Source organism: Lates calcarifer, linkage group LG4 (genome assembly GCF_001640805.2).
Source record: "Lates calcarifer isolate ASB-BC8 linkage group LG4, TLL_Latcal_v3, whole genome shotgun sequence".
NCBI lineage: Eukaryota > Metazoa > Chordata > Actinopteri > Centropomidae > Lates > Lates calcarifer.
This window is the reverse complement of record NC_066836.1, coordinates 22940887-22962454: the sequence shown is the minus strand read 5'-3', so window position 1 is coordinate 22962454 and position 21568 is coordinate 22940887. Positions and strand designations below refer to the sequence as shown.

Sequence of the window (21568 nt, the reverse complement as noted above, 5' to 3'; positions counted from 1 at the left end):
GAAACCATTGTCTCTTTATTTCTGTCACAGCAGAGAGCTGCTCTGAGGACACGTCTGACACTGTTAAACCTTTAGTCTGTTCATTTCAGACAGCAGGACTCGAGGCTCCACAGCAGGAGGCCTTCCATGGGAATTTGGGGGCATCAATTATGCTAGTGATCATAAATGCACTCCTCCAAATACACAGGTGTTTTTTATCTGGATGAAACAAGACAGAAGTTTGCTCAATACAACTTGAAAAAGGAAAAACTAAGATAAGTTTAAGACAGGAAATGTTGTATGAGGCCCATCTTTGTAGGATATGAGAGCTGTTAAAATTCACTGTATTGTATATAGTGAACAGAAGAAGCAGATAAACCACAGATTAGCAGAAAAGTTTTTTGAAGCCAAAAATAGTTTCTGACAGCAGAAGGAAAAAGGGTCAACAGACACAAGTTTACACATTTCAAATGTGACAAATTTATTTCAATCTATCCACAGTAATTAGCACTTCACTGCAATATCTATGACTGTCTGATTGGGAACAACACTGAGTGCAAAAAAATAAAAAATAAATGAAAGAAATAAAAGGATGCCAACAGCTCCTGAATAATGCCTCAGGAACTGATCCAATCTCTTCCACCACCAGTTAATTGATCCAAGCCATTGTTGCTAATACAGTACACACACATACACACAAAACAATACAGCAATGATTGCAGTATGTGATTTGATTGCAATATGTTTGTTTTGGAAACTAAATCCTGATAATTAGTCTCATCTGGCAGTGCTCTATTTCCACCCATCTGTTCCATTTGGCATCCCCCCACCAACCAGGAATCCCTCGTCACTCCGTCCCCACAATTCAACCAACTGAAACACCTTCAGCCACATTGACATACAAGCAACAGTGAGCGTTAGAGGTGGGTGGGGGCTGAGGGGAGTCTGGCAAGATGTTCTGTAGCAGGAATGACAGCCAACACAGACAGACGGACAGACAGATTGACTGGTTGTGTTCTGATAGATAATGAGATGAGATGCCGACACTTCGGAAAACTGTAGGAGGAGACAAAAGCAGTATGTGCTACAAAAAAAAAAAAAAAACACTGGACAGGAGCCAAAGAGAATAAGATAACTGTAGATATACTGTATATCTTTTTAACTGGCTGTGACTGAATTACCCAAATACTGCTGATATCACAAGAAGCAGTCAAGCGTTGAAGCTGACTGTTTTAGTGAATATATAGGACAGGCCATTTTAAACATAATGACAAATCCATTCTAATTAACTTCTGTAACGATGACTGACAAAAACTGTGCTTTAAAAATGATAACATCGCCGAGAGGCTTTGGTGTGGAGTGAATTATTTTTCACAGTAGACTGGAGCCTCCTGTTTGTGCTAGGGCTGTTGACAGTGATCACAGTAAGTTAGTTCAGCCAACTCATGTGGAGCAGATTTATTATGACGAGAACATGGACTATGTATGTTGCACATACACGCATGAAGCCCAGCAATGAGGAGAACAGGCTGTGATGATAAACACTAACCCCTTTCACACTGCCTGTTCAAGGCGGGAATGTTGTGCTTTTGTTCTGTCTCGGCATTCTGTGTAAGAGCTACACACACAGAATGGGTGGGGCGTTGTTATTCCACCTGTAAGCCGGTAAAGGAGCTAGTCACAGAGCCAAATCATCAATGCTGCTGTTACACACCTGTGATTCTGCCATGCCAGAATGTTAGGTCTAAAATCACATCAGCATTATGCCTATGTCTTTGTTTGGTTCAGTGTAAAAAGGTCTTCTTCACAGCAACATGGTAAGATCTCTGTTTAAGCGAGGCTACTGTCCTCCAAAGTGGCGCAGAATCACAGTCTATGGATGGACTGTGGGGTGGGGGCGGGGTTTATGAAAGACTGTGAGCAGCAGTGCTTTGCAGCAGTTTTCAGATGAGCTGTGTATCAGCAGCCACAGCAAAGCCAAAGGCACAAGATCTTTTATCTAAAGTGTGTGTTTGGAAGTGTGTGTGTGTTATTGTGAAGGCTGGGGACATGCTAAACAGGAATGCCACCGCAGCAGGCCTTTTCCATAGCAGACGTCTTGACTTGTCATGGTGGGAAAAGCACAGGTGTACTTAATAACATTAACGAAGGCTCTGTCCTGGTCACAGTGTAACAGTGAGCCAACATGAACAATATTGGACCCTGAACCAGAGGCAGCTAAATCAAATTCATTCATTTTAATTTCCATCTGTGATTTTCCTGGTGTGACAGGTCCAAATGTCCTCTGTGATAAACGTGTGTAGTAATCTTCTCCTGGTAAAGTAGACTAAACTTCCTGTCCCACAACTGCACTACATTTTATTTGTCACCTTTTCATTAAGTAACTATGGAGCCTACAGGTGAAAACTGCATGATTCACACAAAAGTAAAATGTCCCAGCTTTCACCATTTCCCTTTGTTCTTGTCATTGAGCAGTCCTGTCCCACAGCAGAGCCATGCACAGATCTGAGTTCAGTTTACACAGTGTATCTGCTGAGCTCATTCTATGATTTGCATGATCTGAAAACAAATCATGACCTCAGATGATGTCTGACTGACCTCTTGATCCATCATAGCCCCTTTTTTGAGCATCATGCTACATCACAAGCTACATTTCATAGCTGTTAGTGCTCCTGACTATTTTTCTCAGTCTGTCTCTCTCTCATTTCTATCCCTCTCTGCTGCTCTACATGTTTAAGCCTCATCCTGTCCTTCACTCTGTGTTCTCCAGTTTGTTACTCCGGCCTGCTTCTCTCCTCCCTGTCCTCCTCTCTATTTGCTTTAGAAATACCTCACCCTGCTTTCACAATCATCATGTTTACATTAGGCCCTCTTTCCCTCTCCCTGTCCCTCCTGCACCCTACCCTTCCTCTCCCACTCTCCCTCATTCATCCCATCTCATTCTCCTCTCTTTCTCTTTTTTGCCTTTTTCTTAAAGCCACAACTCGTGTATAATTCTATGCTGAAGTCACCTCATGATACTGCAGTGTTACTACTTACTCACTTCTGGTTCAAATGAACTGCTCGTATTCATGTCTGTGTACGTGTAATTATGAGCGCTGTCACCCAATCAGAGCTCAGCATGGCTTCACCTCAGTTCATCCATCCAAACCTTCACATGACTAAACTCTGTAGGAGTATCACACACAGTGACACTGAGCTGGATGCTGGCCACACTTCATTTATGATAAGTTGATCTGTTAACAATGGTGGTTTAAAAAAGGAAAGACACAGAGGGAGCAGCTCTGTCCTGCACTGCACACTGTCGCAGCAGTAAAAATATGCACAGCCATCTGTCATTAAGGACACAATCCAGCTGATGTCAATCATCAGTGCATAATATTCAAATCCTGTTAGAAATAAGACAAAGGTTGAAATGGAACCTTTTATGGTCACTGAGTGATCCACCAACCATGACCATCCTTTACCCAGTTACACTAACCTAAAGCATCTCACTGGTACATCATATTGGAGATAGTTCAAAGCTTGGGAAAGCAATGAGGTTCATTATCTGCCTGGCCTTTTCAAAATGATTTTTTTTAAAAACCTGTCTGAGTGATGCCAAAGTTGCATGTTTTCTGTTAAACACTAGGCTATCATCTGCAAATTGCATTTATACTATTATCTTTACTATTGATTAATCTGCCATTTGTTTTCTCAATTAATCAATTAATAACTTGATCTATAAAGCAGACCAATGAGATATTCAGTTCATTCTAATGTTATAACAGTTGATATAACGCTTTTAAATCATTGCCATTGTGAGTCACAGTTTGTCCACCATATTCACCACATTATCACTCACCCTTTGTGATGTGGTGGAATGACTAGAGATCAAATGCACAAGCAATGAAATACAGTGTATTTTGAGAGTGTGTGAAGTAAGGCTAACTCAACAGTTTTAACTAGGTAATTTGCTTTGAGGGCTGAACTGCTGTGAACAGTCACAACACTAATTTCTCAAACTCAAAACCTATCCAAGACACTGATGTCCCCAGAGGAGTTTAATGAATGTTAGACCTGTTATCACAGTACCTGATCATGGGCACGATGTGTAGTGAAATATGTGCTGTGCACACCTCCTCATTTTTTCACACTTTGTGTTGTAGATGTAATTCTATTGCTCAAACTGCCATTTTTTGTCAATTTGGTGGAAAAGAGGTCTGACTGTCCCTGAGTGGAGCAGCCACAGAGCAGACTGAAACCCCACAGAACATCTGTGGAGAGACCTGAAGATGGCAGTTCACAGACACTTCCATCCAATCTGACGGAGCTGGAGAGGATCTGTCAGGAAGAATGGGATAAACTGCCCAAATCCAGGTGTTCAAAGACTGTAGAGACTGAACCAACAAGACTGAAGCTCTAACTGCTGCCACAGAGACTGAAAACAAACACCTGAATTAAGACTCTGAAGACTTTAGTAAATGAGAGATTTCACTTTGTTGATTTTTATTTAATTTGCAACAAATTCTATTAATATGTTCATACTGACGAACAAAACTGATCCATTTAGTGCAAAGTGAATACTTCTTGAAATCACTGTAATTTCTCTGGTTAGTTAAAATGGAAAATATAGACTACTGATATTACATCTTTACATTAACACGTGTTGGACGTGCCTCTCTCTCTCACATACACACACACACACACACACACACTCACTCTCTCTCCTTTTATATACCCTCCTCCTCTATTTTTCCCTCTCTCTCTGTTCCCCAGCGCAGTAATATGATCTCTTCTATCAGGCCGACAGAGCTGTGAATCAAAAGACACAGAGAGAAAAATATAGCACAAACCTTAGTGGCCCCAGCCCCACCCCCACTCTTTCTCTTTCTCTTGCTCTTACTCTGGCTCGCTCTCTCTCTCTCTCTCTCTCTCTCTCTCTCTCTCTCGCTCTCTCTCTCTCATCTACAACATCCCTACCCCCAACAACCCTCCCACTACCTCTCTCCAGTCCCTACCCCCAACCACACAGCTCTCTCTCTCTTCATCTCCAGCCTCCCTCTCTATGAAACAAATGCGCTCACTGACAACAACACAGCGCATTGCAATATGATTCTGTGTGCAGAGCATTACCACACTTTGTTAGATCGGAGCTTAAAAACATCATGTAGATATACAGTACACTTAAGTTTACCATGTGATATGTTAACAGCAGTAAAATAAAACACAGTAAATGACTATAATATATCTAGTCATTTACTGTATATAGCTAAAGAAGACATAAATGTGAAATTCTGTTCATGACTGTTCAGTCAGCTACAGAACAGGAGCCAGTTACTGTGTCCCAGCTCCACTACACAATCTACCTGTATACACTATTCATTATATAAGAACTGTCGGGGTGTACTGTTATATACAAGAAATCACCACTTATTCACTGTCACACATCAATCAAACTGTGTCTCTGTCCCAATTAAATGTCACAAATAGTTTTTTCCCAAGATTTATTTTTTTAGACTTTTCTTTATTCTGCAGTGACCCCTCAAGGAAGTGCACAGACACACAGCACAAGACAACAAAACTGTGTAACAACAGGACGCTGAAAACACACTGCTGCTGAAAACTCATATGTAGTTGGAACTTGGATTGGGGCAAAAGTCAGCAGAGCGGTGGCACTCAGGCAGCTGCCTGCAGAGCGTCTGAACCCAGGGTGTCTGGGTACAGCAATTTTTTTTTTTTTTTTAATAACCACAACTACACACTGTTGCTGGAGGTTTAACAGAGGAAGAGAGAGAGCCTGTCTGTGAGGAAACTGTTGGTAAATGGGAATTATTCACACAACCTGTGAATAATCCAATCAAGCAGCAGCCAGTCACTGATGACAGTATGTTCTGATGTGACTCAGTCCATTAAGGCCAAGACACAGAAAGTTCAAGATTTAAAGGCAGCGAGTAAAGAACTCAAAGTGATGGAGAAGAGGTCAGTTAGTCAGTTTGGAAGAGGAGTCTTATAAAACAGGTCACAGGTATGCTTCTAGGAGTCCCCCACAACACATTTATCTGAAAAGCTTTTTTTCATTGGTTATAACATGACAGCATTTTAGTTTACCCATATGCTTCTCTATCTCAATCTCTAACCTGCTGTGTGTGTGAGTATTATGATTACTTCCCTATGCTGTGTTAGGTACATGTCATGTAAAACTGAAATATAACTGAAAAGTAATGAGACAAGAGGTCACCATAAGGCATGACTACAGCAAATTGAACAGTAAAAAACTCTGACACTGTTGGTGAGGTATACCTGAGTTCATATTTACAAGAAAACAGTGAGTAAAAAAAGATCAAATGTGTTCCATTGAAATGTGCCAAGATTGAAAAGAGGTTGTCTTTAACTCTACTCTACTAGCTCCACTCATCAGCTGCATCTAATTAAATAATTAAGCAATTCATCACTGTCAAATGAGCAGGGTCTGTAAGATGTGTCTGAAAACATCCCTTTAGATAGATAGATAGATAGATAGATAGATAAATAGATAGATAGATAGATAGATAGATAGATATGGAGGACTCTGTCATCCTGTTTAGCATGTTTCTCATAGGACACTGGACTTGCACCAGTTGTAGGTTTCTGTAGTGAATCTGACCCTGACCTTGCTCTGGAGGGAGGAAGACAACAGAGCTTCCCTGACACCAGTTAACTATCACAAACAGAAATGACAGATACTGTTATGAATTCACCTTAAGTATGAACTGGTTTTAACATACCAACATACAACATGTTCAGTATACGATCTAACCATACCTCCTCTGTTTGTTCTGTCAGTGTGGAATATATTTAAACTTAACTACGAACACACTCAGAGTAAAATGACAGCCTGGGTGACTGGATGTGATCAGAGGGAATCAGTAACAGCTACTGAGGGAGTGTAGTTACCTTCAGCAGCTGCTTTAATTAACAGTAGCCTAATAAAGCAATTAATTACCACTTAATTGGCAGAGCACAAAAGATGAATACACAGAGGGGAGAGACTGTTACGGCAATATAAAGGTGACTTCCATCTCTAGTCAATGAGAAAGTGACTTATGTAGGTTTCCATCTTTTCTTCCTTACCTTGTTGGTCCCAAAGGCCGGGTCAGGGTAGGAGAGCTGCCCCAGTCTGGTGTGGTTGGACGCGGCCAGAGGCTGTGGAGGAGGCGGGTAAATTGTTACATCCATGGCTAAAAATACATCCACTTCTCCTCCTGTCCTCTTCTGGTTTCTTTCTTCTCTGTCCTCTGCGTACACTGGAAACCACTAAAATAAGCTCCTTTTGTCTTTACAAACTTGGAAGAAACGTGGAACAACCACGATCCAATGAGAGGGAAACAAATACAGGTCTGAGCAGACAGGTCGGTGAAGTTAGCATGAACCCAGCTTAGAGAGTCAGTGAAGTTTAGGTTGATGCTCCTCTCTCCACACCGGCTTTCACGCTCCACTGGACGCTGCTGTGAGTAGCAAACTTCCCGGTAAACGCACTTCTTTGATACCTGACGTTAAAAGGCAGCGGTGCACTACAAAAAGCGGCGGTTTCCCTAAGGTTAACGTCGTCTGGATCCGGTAGCGGCGCGTGGCTCGGACAAGGGAGGTTGTTGGACCCTGTCTGTCCCTAGCTGGGACTCCTTCTCTGCTGCTGCGGCGGCGGCGCGTGTGCTCGGTGCTGCTGAACCTCGCGGACCAGGCATACAAAGAGCTCCTTCATCAAGTTAGCAGCACCTAGCAACGAACCCGGATGCACGTTTTCCTCACAAAATAAAAGCCCCAGATTCTGTCGAGAGTTCTTTGGAAAGAACAAAGCAGACACAGCTTATCCAAGCGTTGACTACACATTAACCACAGTCAGCTTTAACTTTAGCAGTGTGTTGTCTGAAAGATACCCTCTTACATGAGAGGAGCTCTGACAGGAACCGACACTACATCACTACAACATCCATTTATTTCTGCGCTGGTAGGGCTCCGAGGAGCTGATGGGCAGAGTGTGCTCCATCTAGAGGTCCAGCCAGGTGTGTCCAGCCAGGTGTGTCTGCTGTCCACGTACACGGTATTAGTGTGAATGAATGGGTGTTTAAATTACACAGACCTACCATTTAATAGGTTCTCTGTTTTTATTTCATCTAATAACTTCTAATAACACCTTTACATCTGGTTTTATAATGTAATCATCAGGAACATGTTTACCTGTACTGTGTTGTGGGTGTTTGCATGTCTCCGTGTGTTGAGTTTTTCTTTTTGAATGTGAACAAGTTGACCAGCTTGGCCCAGTTGGACAGTTGGGTTGTCGTTTTTTTTTTTTTTTTTTCGCTAAATCAAAAGTCAACATTCAACTATATAAAAAACATTTTGTTCATTGTTGATGTGCCTCTGTCCATGGTGTTCATAGAACCTGCTCTCTACAACCCCAGGTCTACTGTGTCACTGAGTCTCTGGGACAGGACACTGTGCGGAGGGAGAGGCTGCATGTGGATGAGGGCTGTAAACTAGTGTGGATTGTCCTTTACAAAGGACAATCATCAGTTTCAACGCTACACATGAAGACATAACCACTAAGGTTTGTGCTAGGTGGTGCTGGCTGTGGAGAAGAAGATGCTAAGTAGTGGCAGCTGTTGTGGGACAGGCCCGACCCATTTCTAAAAGCAGAGAAACCAGGTGAGGAGCTATCTCTCAGGTGAAGGCAGAGTCAGAGTGCTGATGAGTTTACTCCTCAGCCCAACAACAGGGCAAGTGAACACAAACTCCAAAATTCAAGCTACACTCTCAAAACCTTTGACCTGTTTTGCAAAATCAAACAAGTGACTTTTTTTTAACTTCATTCAAAACCAAATACTGCTGTCAGCAGACACACAAAGCCAGCTAATGCATACACACTACTCAACAACCGCTACACACTACATTAAAAAATACAAATGCAGGAAAAAACTAAAGTAAATAAAATAAAGCAAAAACTTTATTTGCTGTAGGATATTTGCACATTCTTGCACCTAAGAAAACATATGTGAACAAGAAATCCTGCAGCAATCCTGCCGGGTCAGGACTTCATTACAGCACAGGTAGTCCTCTTCTTTGCTAAACAATGGGGAAAGAATCCTTTTGCCGAATCCAGCCTTGAAAAGATTCCACTCCTGTATCGTCACAGAGATTTTACTCTGATTTTCCAAAAGTCATGGAACCTGTTTTCTTCTCTGAATGTCCTGACGATGGAGGCCACTGAGAACCTGCTTGCATTTGGTTGCACATGTTGTCCTTCTCTCATAGTCATGCCACGAACCAGAACGTGATCTATGATCGTTGCTCTAATTTCATCTGAAATTATACATAGCTCTTGTTCTTGGTCCTTCTCGTCCTCTTCCTCCTCGCCCACCACCTCTGACACACACTCCTCTTCCTCTTCTATTGTTGCACTCCATCGTTAAAATCACAATCCAACTCACACATGCCACTTGTATTTGAAATGTCTTAAATCCTGTTTACTGAATGGGTTCCACACATCACTGATTGAACACATGAGTGCTCAGTTTTGAGTGGTGCTGTGTTAACAATGACAACAGGAGTGTTAGATAGGCAGTGTGTGACACTCCTGTTGGTGTTGTATGGCTGTGGTTCTGCAGTTCTCTACCTGAGCCTGAACAGTGAGAGAGTGCCTGCAGTAAAGAGGTCGCTGTGGGCTGTAGTTCCATGTTGTCCACCCTGTCTGTCATGTGTTGTGGGACCTTTCAGGGCGATTAAACAGTTGAGCTCCACCTTGTATTTATCTGTTTACCCAGAGTTCTCTGCCCTCTGTTTCCTAGCAGACACACACTCCTCCTCTGATCAACAGGCAGCTTGTAAACACTCACCATGTCCTGGACACCGTGTGCACAGCTGGCTTCAGTTATTGGTGGACTTTAAAGACTAAGCAGCCACAGCAGAGTCCATCAGTGCCTGCACCGGACATTCTTGTTCAGGCCTCCATGGCAGTCAGTGCTCTGGTGTACTACAGCTGCACGTACAGTAAGCTGACCATTAACCTCATCAGGAGTCTTTGTCAGGTGGTCAGCTCTGTGTCCTGTGACACCAGCAATCTGAAGGGCCAGCTGTGCTGAGTTGAGAAAGAAGCCAGCTCTTCATCATCATCACTGTATGAGATCCTAGCACAGTTATACAGTTAACTGTGTGTGGTGTGTTTCCCTTTATTGACTTTTTACTTTTTACATTCTCTCATTTAATTCTGACAAGTTATGCTACAGACCTTGGTTCAGTTTCTGAAAAGAATACATTGTCTGCCAATTCAAGTCATTTTAAAGGTCTACATGACTTTAGAGAAGCAGAGTCTTTGAATGATCTGATGTGGTGGAGATGAAGGAAATAAAACAGCGGAGCAGACTGTGTGTGTTTGAGAGAAGAATAAAGAGGCCATTCAGTAGAAACCAGAGGACGTCCAGATCATCTGTTATAAAAGAGAAACACACGTCAGTTACCTGCACATAGATACATACAGATACACATAAACAAAGAGATGCTCTCCCATCCACACACACACACACACACACACACACACAAATATGCACATCTCTCTGACCCACACACACAGTACAATATACTTGAATAGAAGGTTGCACCTGCATATCAAATATAAACTCACACACATCACATACCTGCACACACACACACACACACAAACACACACATGCTCATACTCTTTATGGTAACATATCCATACATATACATATATGTATATGTATACAGTACAAACACACAGAGACACACATCAAGGAAATATAACCATACATACACTGGTTCATGAACACACAACAACAACCATCATAAATACATTTTCTCATTTTCATGCATTCTCAAACATTCTCTCTCTTACACACACACACACACACCTATACACACCACAAACCAGCCCACACATACTCCATGAACAGACATACAGTGTGCGATTTGCCCATCCCCCACATACATATATGCACCCCTCCCCTCTGAAAAAGGCATAATTCACTTCCACATTCTCCTCCCCCACACACAGTTCCTCTCCACAACTCCACAAACACACACACACACACACACACACTGTATAAACCAATCAAACACACATATACATTCAAATACTCCATACCGTATGTCTTTATGTGTCTCATACAGTTCTCAGATTTCCATGCATGAGCTTTCCAACATATCTGATAGGTTAAACAGATATATGATATGTACTCTAGCATCTGAATGGTGTGTGTCTCTCTTCATGTGAGGATTACATTATAGATTCATAGCGCAGCAATTCACTCCCAGGCAAAAACAGCCAGCCCTTCAGATATTATAGCTTTCCAGTTGAGAAACAGAGGAAAGATGCAAAAGCAGGAAGAAATCAGCAGATAGAGTTTATTCAACCAACTGTAAGTTAGGAAAAGCTGAAAAATGATCAATAATGTAACTGTAAGGTAATGTAATTTTTCTAATGTTCACCTTGCATGGCAAAAAACAATGATTTCAGAAGTGGAGGTGTTAGGACAGTAAATCATATGCCTGAGTTATTCAAAGCCTGGAAGTGATTGTAATATGGGGTTCTTAGACAGCTGTGTGATACTGTAATGTAGTTATTCTAAAATACTTTCTCTCCTTCATTTTCTCTTGTTACATTTATATATACAGTATCTATATCGTTTCATTTCTACTGTCAGCAGAGCTGTCATTAGCAGCAGCATGGAAAAATCCCATGCTGTCTGACATTACACTGTGAAATATTAAAAACCCAACACCCTGTGTTGTTTCTAGCTGAACCTAGAACTCTAGCTCAAGCTCCCCGTACAAGAGGGGCTTGAGTGATGTAACTGTATGTTGATTGGTCAAACATGAGCCAGCGCAGCACCAGGAAATGTCATTTTAAAAAACCTGTGTAAAACTTCACTTGTGTAAACTCATAATGAACCGTGACAGTGAAGTCTGGGTTTTATTGAGCATGTATGCAACAGGAGAAATACACCATGTCATACTGTCATATACCAAGTTACATCCTGAAGACAACTTAAGATTTTTTAACTACAACTTTATAACTATTTAGCTTAAATACTAAAATATTAAGTCAATTAAATGACAACTCAGTGAGACCAGAGCTTGGAATGAAGAGCACAGTTTTGTTCTATGTCCTTACATAAGGACATGGAACCCAAGAATGTTTTTATAGATAAATATAATCCAATGCTTTGACCTACAGGGGGAACAGCCAACTCAGGTTTACAACAGTACACTCCCAGAGTTAGAGCTGTGGAGAGAAGGTAGCTGAAACAAATGATAGATTATTTGACTAATTGTGTGTGTGTGTGTGTGTGTGTGTGAGAGAGAGAGAGAGAGAGAGAGAGAGAGAGAGAGAGAGAGAGAGAGAGAGATGAGATAGTGTTGCTGACAGGCTGTCAGTTTGCATAGACAACAATGTGTCGATGACGTCTTCTCCGTTTTGACAGAATGGCCTATACAGAGAGAGAGAGAGAGAGAGAGAGAGAGAGAGAGAGAGAGAGAGAGAGCACTACAGAAAGAGAATAATAAGCCACAAATTGGATCACATGGGTTCAAAGTAATTGCTAGTTGTCAGGGTGATAGAGACACAGGGCAGAGGACTCTTCTACATTGAAAGTATGAAAGTATGGGACTGAACTGATGAGTGGTAGGAGAAGAAAATAAAGGATGCAAAACACAAACACACTGATATTAAGGGTGTGGTACAACAATCAGTCACATTTCTGTTCCTGCATGAGCTGCTCAGGTTATGTTATGTCTTCATGTGTAGCGTTGAAACTGATGATTGCTTTCAGTCAACTTTTCAGTTCTCCACAACCTGAAATGATGTTTTCTTTTCTAATGATTGTGTATCACGTGATCCTGCAATACCAGTTATGGCCACTATGGCAACATTTCCTCATATCCCCGAGCTGCTTCCTGTGGCTGGTTACTTTCTGTGCCATGGCTGTGGTATGAAAAGACTGAGTTGGTATTGTCAAGTAGAAAGACTAACAATTGCAACCAGAGTCACCAAGTCTTTTCACAGTGACCCTTCATTCTTAAAGGCCTTGAAAACAAGAGTCGGCTTCTTACTCTGAGCGCTAGTAGAGTGTTTTATCCGTGCTGTGTCATCGGATCTCTCCTCACTGGTTTGAAGTAGTTCAGCTGGTAAAAGTCCTTACAACAGACAACAGTGTTCTTCCAGCTTTGTATCAGCAGTTAGTAAATGTGCTTAGTGATAGTGAGATGAGAAGAGTCATACCATGATGAGCCCAGCCTAGCATTAAGGGAAATAGCTGGCTCTGCCTACCAGCACCTACAGACTCACTGACACCACATCATATGCGTTTTTATGATCCATACACAGACAGAAATGTAGAAGGTCACTGGTTCGAGCTCAGTCCCTGCCTGTCTGTCTGTCAACTTTAAACTTTGGGCAAAGCAAGAACAGATGCTGATAACGACAGCATAAAAGCAATAAAATATATAAGACATTGGAAATAAAGTCAAAAGAGAACAGATAAGGTTATTGTAAGAATGGCAGAATGGTAATCACAGAGAGAACGTTTTGGAAAGAGGAGGAGAGAATTGATAAATTTAGCAGAGCAGAGGCTCATGGTGGAAGGATTGAACTGACAGTCAGGAGTGTGACAGTCGCAGGGTGGTGGTGGTGGTGGTGGAGGTGGTGGGGTTAGGAAGAGGTTAATGAGCTTCATGGTGAGACATAAATACACAGAGCAGGTTGATTCTCTCAGGAGGGGCAGAGAAGAAGAAATCACAACAAAAATTACTTCAAGGCACTTTTCACATAGAGCAGGTCTATACTATACTCTTTACATTATTATATTTATAGAGAGATACCCAGCAATTTCCACCATGAGCAGCAATATAGGCAGTGTAATGTACAAAGGAAGTGAGAGAGGATATCATACTAAAATAATTACTCTGTGATATTGATGATAAGAAGAAGTAATGTGATGGACTCCGCAGTAATGAAGTTGTTGTCTGTTTATTATGATACAAGGTAAAGCAAATTATTCAGCTATTAAAAACCCAATTTCAGTTTCTAAATGACATTAAAAGGTCACTTCAAACATTTTTATGATGAAAACTCTGCGCCAACATGTGTGCCAGGGAGCTGAGGCTGCTCTCTGTTACCTTTAAAAAATCCATCTTATTAAAAAGAGTCACTGAGTATCAAAGACTTCACATTCAAAAGGCCAAATCAGCTCCTGTATGAAACCCTGCAGCTTCAGCCACAGACACAGAGTCGACCGCGTTGTGTTGTATGTTGTTCCAGTTTTGTCCCAAATCACGTGCCTGACTCAGACCTGTAAAGTAATCCATTTTAACATTTATAGAGCAATTTCTGTGTAGTATATTACAGGCCTAATCTATTATGACACTGTACACACACACACACACACAAAACGCCTGAATGGTCTAATACAATGACACAGAGAGATTGATTCAGGCTCTTAAACAGGCCACATCCCTTCATATTAAATCATCTTCTCTTCTCTTCTCTTCTCTTCTCTTCTCTTCTCTTCTCTTCTCTTCTCTTCTCTTCATGCCCAGTTCTAGGTTATTCATTACAGGCCACAAGTAGAAATTTAACGTCATTTGTTAGAACTGACTACCTTTTCTTGTTCCACTGAGACTTTAATGAACATTGGTGAGTTGTGAATTTGTATATTTCTGCTTGTTTGTTCATCATCATGTGTTACAAAGGCACAAACACAGAAAAAAACATGGTTTAAAACAGACAGACAGACATAGAGAGACAGACTGAGAAAAAAAAAGAGGAAAGCAGAGAGAGTCCAAACAGGGAGAAATGGAGCGCAGCACATCAATCATTAGGATGATTATTATGGCAGTTGTCATGGCAACATTCTCCCATCCCCCTCTCTCTTTCCTTCACTCTCTCTCTTTCCTCTCCTCTCCCCTCCTCTCCTCTCCACTCCTCTCTTGCTTTCTCTCTGAAATCAATTCAAATGTAGTTAAATGCCACGGTCGGCATAGTAAAGATACTGCAAGTGTAGACGAATACAAGAAAAATGAGAAACTGAAAGAAAAACATAAAATAGAACAGACAATAGGACTCAACAAAAAGGATTGAACACAAATTTCCAAAAGTCATTTCATGGTGTTTATTTATGTTGCACTTTCATTACCACAAGTAACTGTAATGTGTAACAACTATTCACCTCTATTGTCACCACACTGTACAGTATGACTTCATACTTCACTATGTCAGGGAGAGAAATGTGCTGGTTTGTGTTATGACACACAGCAGGAATGACAGATGGTGGAAGGACTGAGGGTTTATGGGAAATATGTACACACCACTAAGAAGTCCCAGTTTCAGAGTAATACCACTGAGCAGAGAAACAAGAAGAGATTAAGACTCCATCCATCTACTCATCTATAAATCCATCCATGCATCCATCCATGCATCCATCCAACCAACCATCCATCCAACCATCCATCCAACCATCCATCTGTCCATCCATCCATCCATCTATCCATGCATCCATCATCCATCCATCCATCCATTAACCCATGCATCTGTCCATCCATCCATCCAACCATCCATCCCTTCATCCATCTGTCCATCCATCCCTCCATTCGTCCATCCATCCATCCCTCTATCATCCATCCATCCATGTTTCCATCCATCCATTCATCCACCCATCTGTGCATCCATTCATTTTTACATCCATCCATCCACCCATCTGTGCATCCATCCAACCATTAATCCATCTATCTGTCCATCCATCCCTGTGTCCATGTGGTATGTCCCAGTGTGTCATACAGTGATCTTTAAAGATTAGTTTGATTAGTTGTAACATTAAGTTAACTGCTGAGATCTGTATGTGAGCATGTGACAAGTCAAGGCCTCATGTCAGTGGAAATAATATTACAGCAGGCAAACTTTATGATGCAGGATAATTGAACCTGCAGCATGTTCACCTGTTGAGTTTATTCAACATGTAGCTAATGATGTGTCATGTGTCACAGACCACAGCTGTCCATCCTGCCCTGTCCTCACAACCAGCAGTTGTTGGTGGGGTTTGTTTTCATCTCCTTACCTCAACAAGTCTGTTAGGTGTAGTTTAGTTTCTGCTCTGTGTGCACAAGAGGACACAGAGATCCATTTGGTTCACCCAGGTTTCAACAATTGCTTTGGTGAGTAAGATGATGGCCAGAACAAAACCAATGATCCTTTAGACTCTTTGATTAAACAGACCTCTGTGCTGTGCACAGTGTCTACACATTGCAGACATTTGTTTGTTGTAATCATTTTTCCATCAACAAAGGTCTAATCTCCATGTTCACCCTAAAACCTAAGCACTGAACCCTGCACTGAACAAAACTTGTAATTACATCACTTATGTGATCAGCACAAGAAGAAGAAAAATTTACTGGGAAAGAGACACTTCAATCAGACCGGGATCTTCCTAATATCTAATACCCAAAATCCAGGGAGCCATCCTGCTTTATGTCAACAGTCCAGGCTGCTGCTGCTGGTGTGTAATGGTGTGGGGAATGTTTCCTTGACTCACTTTGGGCCCTTGATACCATCAGTCATGGTCTGAATGTTACAGTCTGTCTGAGTATTGTTGCTGACCATGTTCATCTCTTTATGGCCAGAGTTCACCATCTTCTCCATGTTCCATGTCACAAAGCTAAGGTTGTCTCAAATTGAATGTTTCCAACATCTTGTGGAATCCAGAACAAAGGAAGGACCTATCCTGTATTACCATGATGTTCCTAATGAAGTACATAAGGTATACTGAGGGATCTAAAGGCCTTAAGTCACCAATTTCACACAGATATTTTAGACTGATCTGTAGTATTAGAAGTCTTGATTCTGCTCTTATTCTAAATCAAGTTAAAGAGTTTCACCAAAACAAAGACATTTTTATTTTAAGCCTAAAAAGTCAACCCTGCTCCCACCAGGCTAACTCTTAACTAAGAGCAATCCAAAGGAACAGTCAATTGCACCAGCTGACCAGTGACAGCATCCATTCACCCACAAGCTACTCCACTTCTCCTTGAGGGTTGCAGGAGATGGGTGGTGGGGGTGTGGGTGGGTGCTGGAGCCAATCCTATTTGACTGGGCTGACATGTGCATAGAGCCTTGGCTACCAATAAATATACAAAACATTCCTGCAGCAGCACTGTGTAGACACAACACACAGTCATCACTGAGTATGATGAGTTACTTAAGGCAGATATCACTTGTGGCCAAGCAAAGTGTAAATATATTGTCCATTTTCATTTCATATTGATATTGTGGTGCTACAGAAATGTGACTCTATTTGGAGGTAGAGGTAGTAAGAGACAAATATGCAAATATGGAGGTGAGAGAGGAGCCATGCAGTCAGAGGAAGTATATCTTTGGCAGTGGTATTAAGATGAGCTTTGTCAATCAGAGGGCTGGGTGAGAGTTGGGCTGATTAACATGTGAGGAGAATTTACTAAAATATACTTCATTGCTTTGCATGTATTATCAATAAACTGTCATGTTTGAACCAGCCTCAGTCATGGTGTTGGTGTCTTATTTTAAATATACACAGTATGTTTTAATATCCCTCTAACAATGCTGCAAAAAGTCAGTCCAGGCAAATATTTATCTCATTATTTGAAAAATAGCCTTTTATGAATTTGGGCCCCTGCCCCTCTAACATCCTCTGCACATCCCTGGTGGTCCCTTTCATTCTTCACTGAATTTCAAAGTAAAATGTCTTTGTAACCACTGAATTCTTCCAAAGGAAAAACATTTTCCTTCCATTCTGAGTAGTATGAAATGGTAGCCACGTTTTTAATCTGAAAAAGGTCTTAGATTACCCAAAGACAAAACAGGCTCTGCAGTTTATTTACTGATCTTATGATGCTCAGGCACCTCTATAGTGTCTAGTCTTACTCAGCAGGGACTGATGGTAATCAACATGTTCATCCCATATGTGACTGTTGCTCCATGTCAAACATGATGCTAAACTGAAAGCAATAAAATCACATTTTCTAGTGTCTCATCGTTATACTGAGCTATCATCATCATTATCGTTACAGACTTTGTGGGAAAATGTTCACTGAGCTTTCAGTTATGTCTTTACCAGATGTCTCCTATTCAGAATTGTTTCAAACAGGCTCCATCAAACAAACAAACAAAATGCACATCACATCAGTGAATTGGTCCATTTTTTTCACAGAATGTTAATTCATGCATATTTTTGTCACCTCCTCTCCATTTGCTTTCTTTGTTATCGAACCCTCTTTTCTGTCTTGTGTTGAGACACACTGAGAGGATAGGTTACTCTACTACACATATGCTCAAAGAAATGAAGGAAAACAATTTTAATTAATATTTCCAAATTAATTGGCAACATCTCTGTCCAGAGACAGAGTCCCAGTTCTCTGGAAAACCCATTGACAGTTTTTCTAGGGGCGGTATCTCTGGTACACAGTGGCTCTGGTGAAAAGGGGCTGACAGTGAGGTCTGTGGATTATCTGGAGAAACCATTTGCCTCCACTGTATTGAAGTGGCAAATAAACCCGAAGCTATCTGCATGGCTGGATACCACAGGAGCTAAGTTGGTGTAACATCCCTTTAATGTATCTCTAAACGCAATAAACATTCATTTAAAGCTGCTGGGAAAAAAGGTCCCGCACCTCTGCATCAGGCTTGTGATCAGGAGGTTGGCAGCTTTTATTTTAGTAGTACACCTATATTATGATCGTATTAATCTGTTAATCAAATATATGGTTGATAATGAGTAGCATGAGTCTCTGTTCTTTGCCAGTGGAAGATGTGAGGCAGGTTGGAGGCAGGTGAACAGAAATATTCTGCAGTTTTCTGTCTGAACCACTAAACAGCAAAACGCCTTGATGGATGACATTTAGCTAAGTTCAGGATAATGGGGGTAGGGTGGGGTCTCTCTCTCTCTCTCTCTCTCTCTCTCTCTCTCTCTCTCTCTCTCTCTCTCTCTTACTGTCTCTCTCTCTCTCTGTCTCTCTCTCTCTCTCTCTCTCTCTCTCTCTCTCTCTCTCTCTCTGTCTGTCTGTCTCTGTATTTTCTGGGTCTTTGCTCTGACACAATTACACTTCAGCTCCTATCAGCTCCCTGGATGTTCCACTGCACAACAGGAATGAACACACACACACACACACACACACACACACACATCCTTGTACATCTATCTTTGTCTTCGTCATTAATGCATTCCCTAGCCCCTCACCCTAACCTTAACCAGCTCACTGAATGCTGACTGACTAACTCTAACATTAAAACCAAGTCTTAACCCTCAAACAGCCATTTAAACTAGTGGGCTCCAGCATTGTGGACCCCATAAGTAGAATCAGCTTCCAGTTTACAGACCCCCACTAATGTAGTAAAACAATGTCCAGCTCTAAAATCACATTTAAACAGCCCCTTTTACACAGTAACACAGGTTCCACAGACCTCTGATGGGTTGATGGCCTGACCAGGGTGTGCCCCCCCTCTACAACAGTGCATGGGCTATGTGCAGGTATGTAAAAAAAAAAAAAATGACAGCAGTGATCATTTGTTTAAATGTTTCACATGACCACATTTATGTTACCTGAATTGAAATTTGAACTCTAAAACAACCTCCTGGAGAGCAGGTGTGGTCCAGGTAGCTGCAGCACCCAGTCAAGAAATAGTCCCCCAGTAAAACCACCAGTGTGGATTTTACCTTTGAACAGAGTCAGGTTTGACTTAGCTTACTTATTGGACTCACTACCACACTACCTGTTTCACACTCCTCCTTCATACATCATTACTGCAGCCTGTCTCTACTATCCACAGTCTTACAGAGACATCTACTGGTGAAGGAGTGTAGTGTCAGTGAAAGTCCACACCAACTGCCTTTGTGTCTTTAAACACATCTCCCCCTTTGCCCAAGAAAAATCCATCCAGCTCAGTCTAAACTAAGCACAAGTCGTAGAGAGCATTTCTCTGAGGTAACATAACTTATTGTAGTCAGATTGACCACTCAAAGGGCTTCACACTACATGTCACAATCACCCATTCACACACACATTCATACAGCACTTATTATATACACAGTCCTCTGACACATTCATATAGCGATGCACACTGCTCCCTCCCTGTCCCTCCTGCAGATCCTGCTTTTCATTCTTGTGTGGAACCAGACATTGTTGCTTTCTGTTGCCTCTTCCTTTTGTAATTGTAATAGAAACTATCAGTATTGGAACAAACTCAAGATCCATGAGAGTGAAATATCTCCAGCTAAAGTGTTAGCCAGAGACCTTCCATGTTCCATTTTAGCTGGGCTGATAGAAGAATTGAATGTCCAGAAATCTCTGGATGATATGTTCGCCCCCAGACCTTCTCTCCCACTACTCAAAACATGTGAGTGAAACTTTGAAAGATGGCTGGTCGGCTGGGCCTGATTTAAATGGTGGTTTTTTTTATGCCTTTTTCACCATCCTCCAAGGAAAACAATTCACAGACCTTGATTTTATTATTTCCAAGCCTGTGTTACAACTCCCTAAAAATATGGGAGACCTTACTCTCCCCAACTCAGCCAAATATTACTGGGACTGCAACATTCAAAAAAATTTTACTCAGACGCTCAGCCAGGACAAAATATAACATCATGAGTTTGCATGGACCTGTCGTCTCATTTCTCTCCAGTCACTGGTCTCAACCAGCTACTGTTACCCACAAGTATTAGTACAAATCCCAAAGTGTTCAGTCCCTGATGAAGTGGACAAATTTCTGATTGAAGATTTTGGTCTGTATCAGCTTCTTTAGGACCCAGTCTATCTATCTGCCCCCTCAGCAACTGATCCACCCTCTACAACAGTGGATTTTTTTCAACCTTTCAGACTTTTCAGAACAATTTGGTCCATCTAACACTAACCATACAGACGACTGTGATGGAGCTCTCCAAACTAGTACATTGTAAAACAAAGTAAATTGTCCCAGTAGTGCTCACAGGGTGGGAACAGCACTCCTTATAATGAATAATTTGTGAAATATACTGTACATGTCAAAGATGTAAAATCAATGGAGTGACCCTTTACAGTAATATACTGAGATATAAAGATAAAAATGAGCCTTTCTGTGGTTCTAAGCTTCAACAATGTCTTTGTTGTTAAGACTCAGACTCAGACTGTTCAGTGTAACTTCCCCTGTGTCTTCAAATACAAACAAACACATAAAAAGATATATTTTAGTGTTTTTTAAAATTGGTTGTGAAGTTTATTTTACTTCTAAATAAATAAACCTTTTAAACAGTGTAGATTTTTTAAAGTCAAATTGAAACAATTTTAATGATAAGGGAAAAGCATTAGGTTGAACCTCTCACCTCAACTTTTTTTTTCCAGCTGAATTTAATGTGCATCACTCTCTGTAATGCCTCATTTCTACCAGCTGAGGGCAGCACAGTTATATTATTTTAACTACCATTCAGTTTTACCTTCTGTACAAGTTGAATTTATGACATCTCAGTGGAAGGGATGAAATGAAGATGTAAAAATATGTTTATAACAGCAACATATTTATTAGCATGGTTGACACTGAGCCCATGCTGGTGGCTGGAGCCAC

At 41.3% G+C, this 21568-nt stretch overlaps 1 protein-coding gene across 1 annotated transcript in view; it reads right to left on the bottom strand.

Moving 5' to 3' along the window:
• tox (thymocyte selection-associated high mobility group box) overlaps nucleotides 1–7674 on the bottom strand; it is a 39470-nt gene extending 31796 nt beyond the window's left edge. The window contains exon 1 of the mRNA XM_018695910.2: nucleotides 7072–7674. Coding sequence (XP_018551426.1) covers nucleotides 7072–7176 — 105 coding nt within the window. The 5' untranslated portion in view covers nucleotides 7177–7674. The remainder of the gene's footprint in view (nucleotides 1–7071) is intronic.
• Between the last annotated feature and the right edge of the window lie 13894 nt (nucleotides 7675–21568).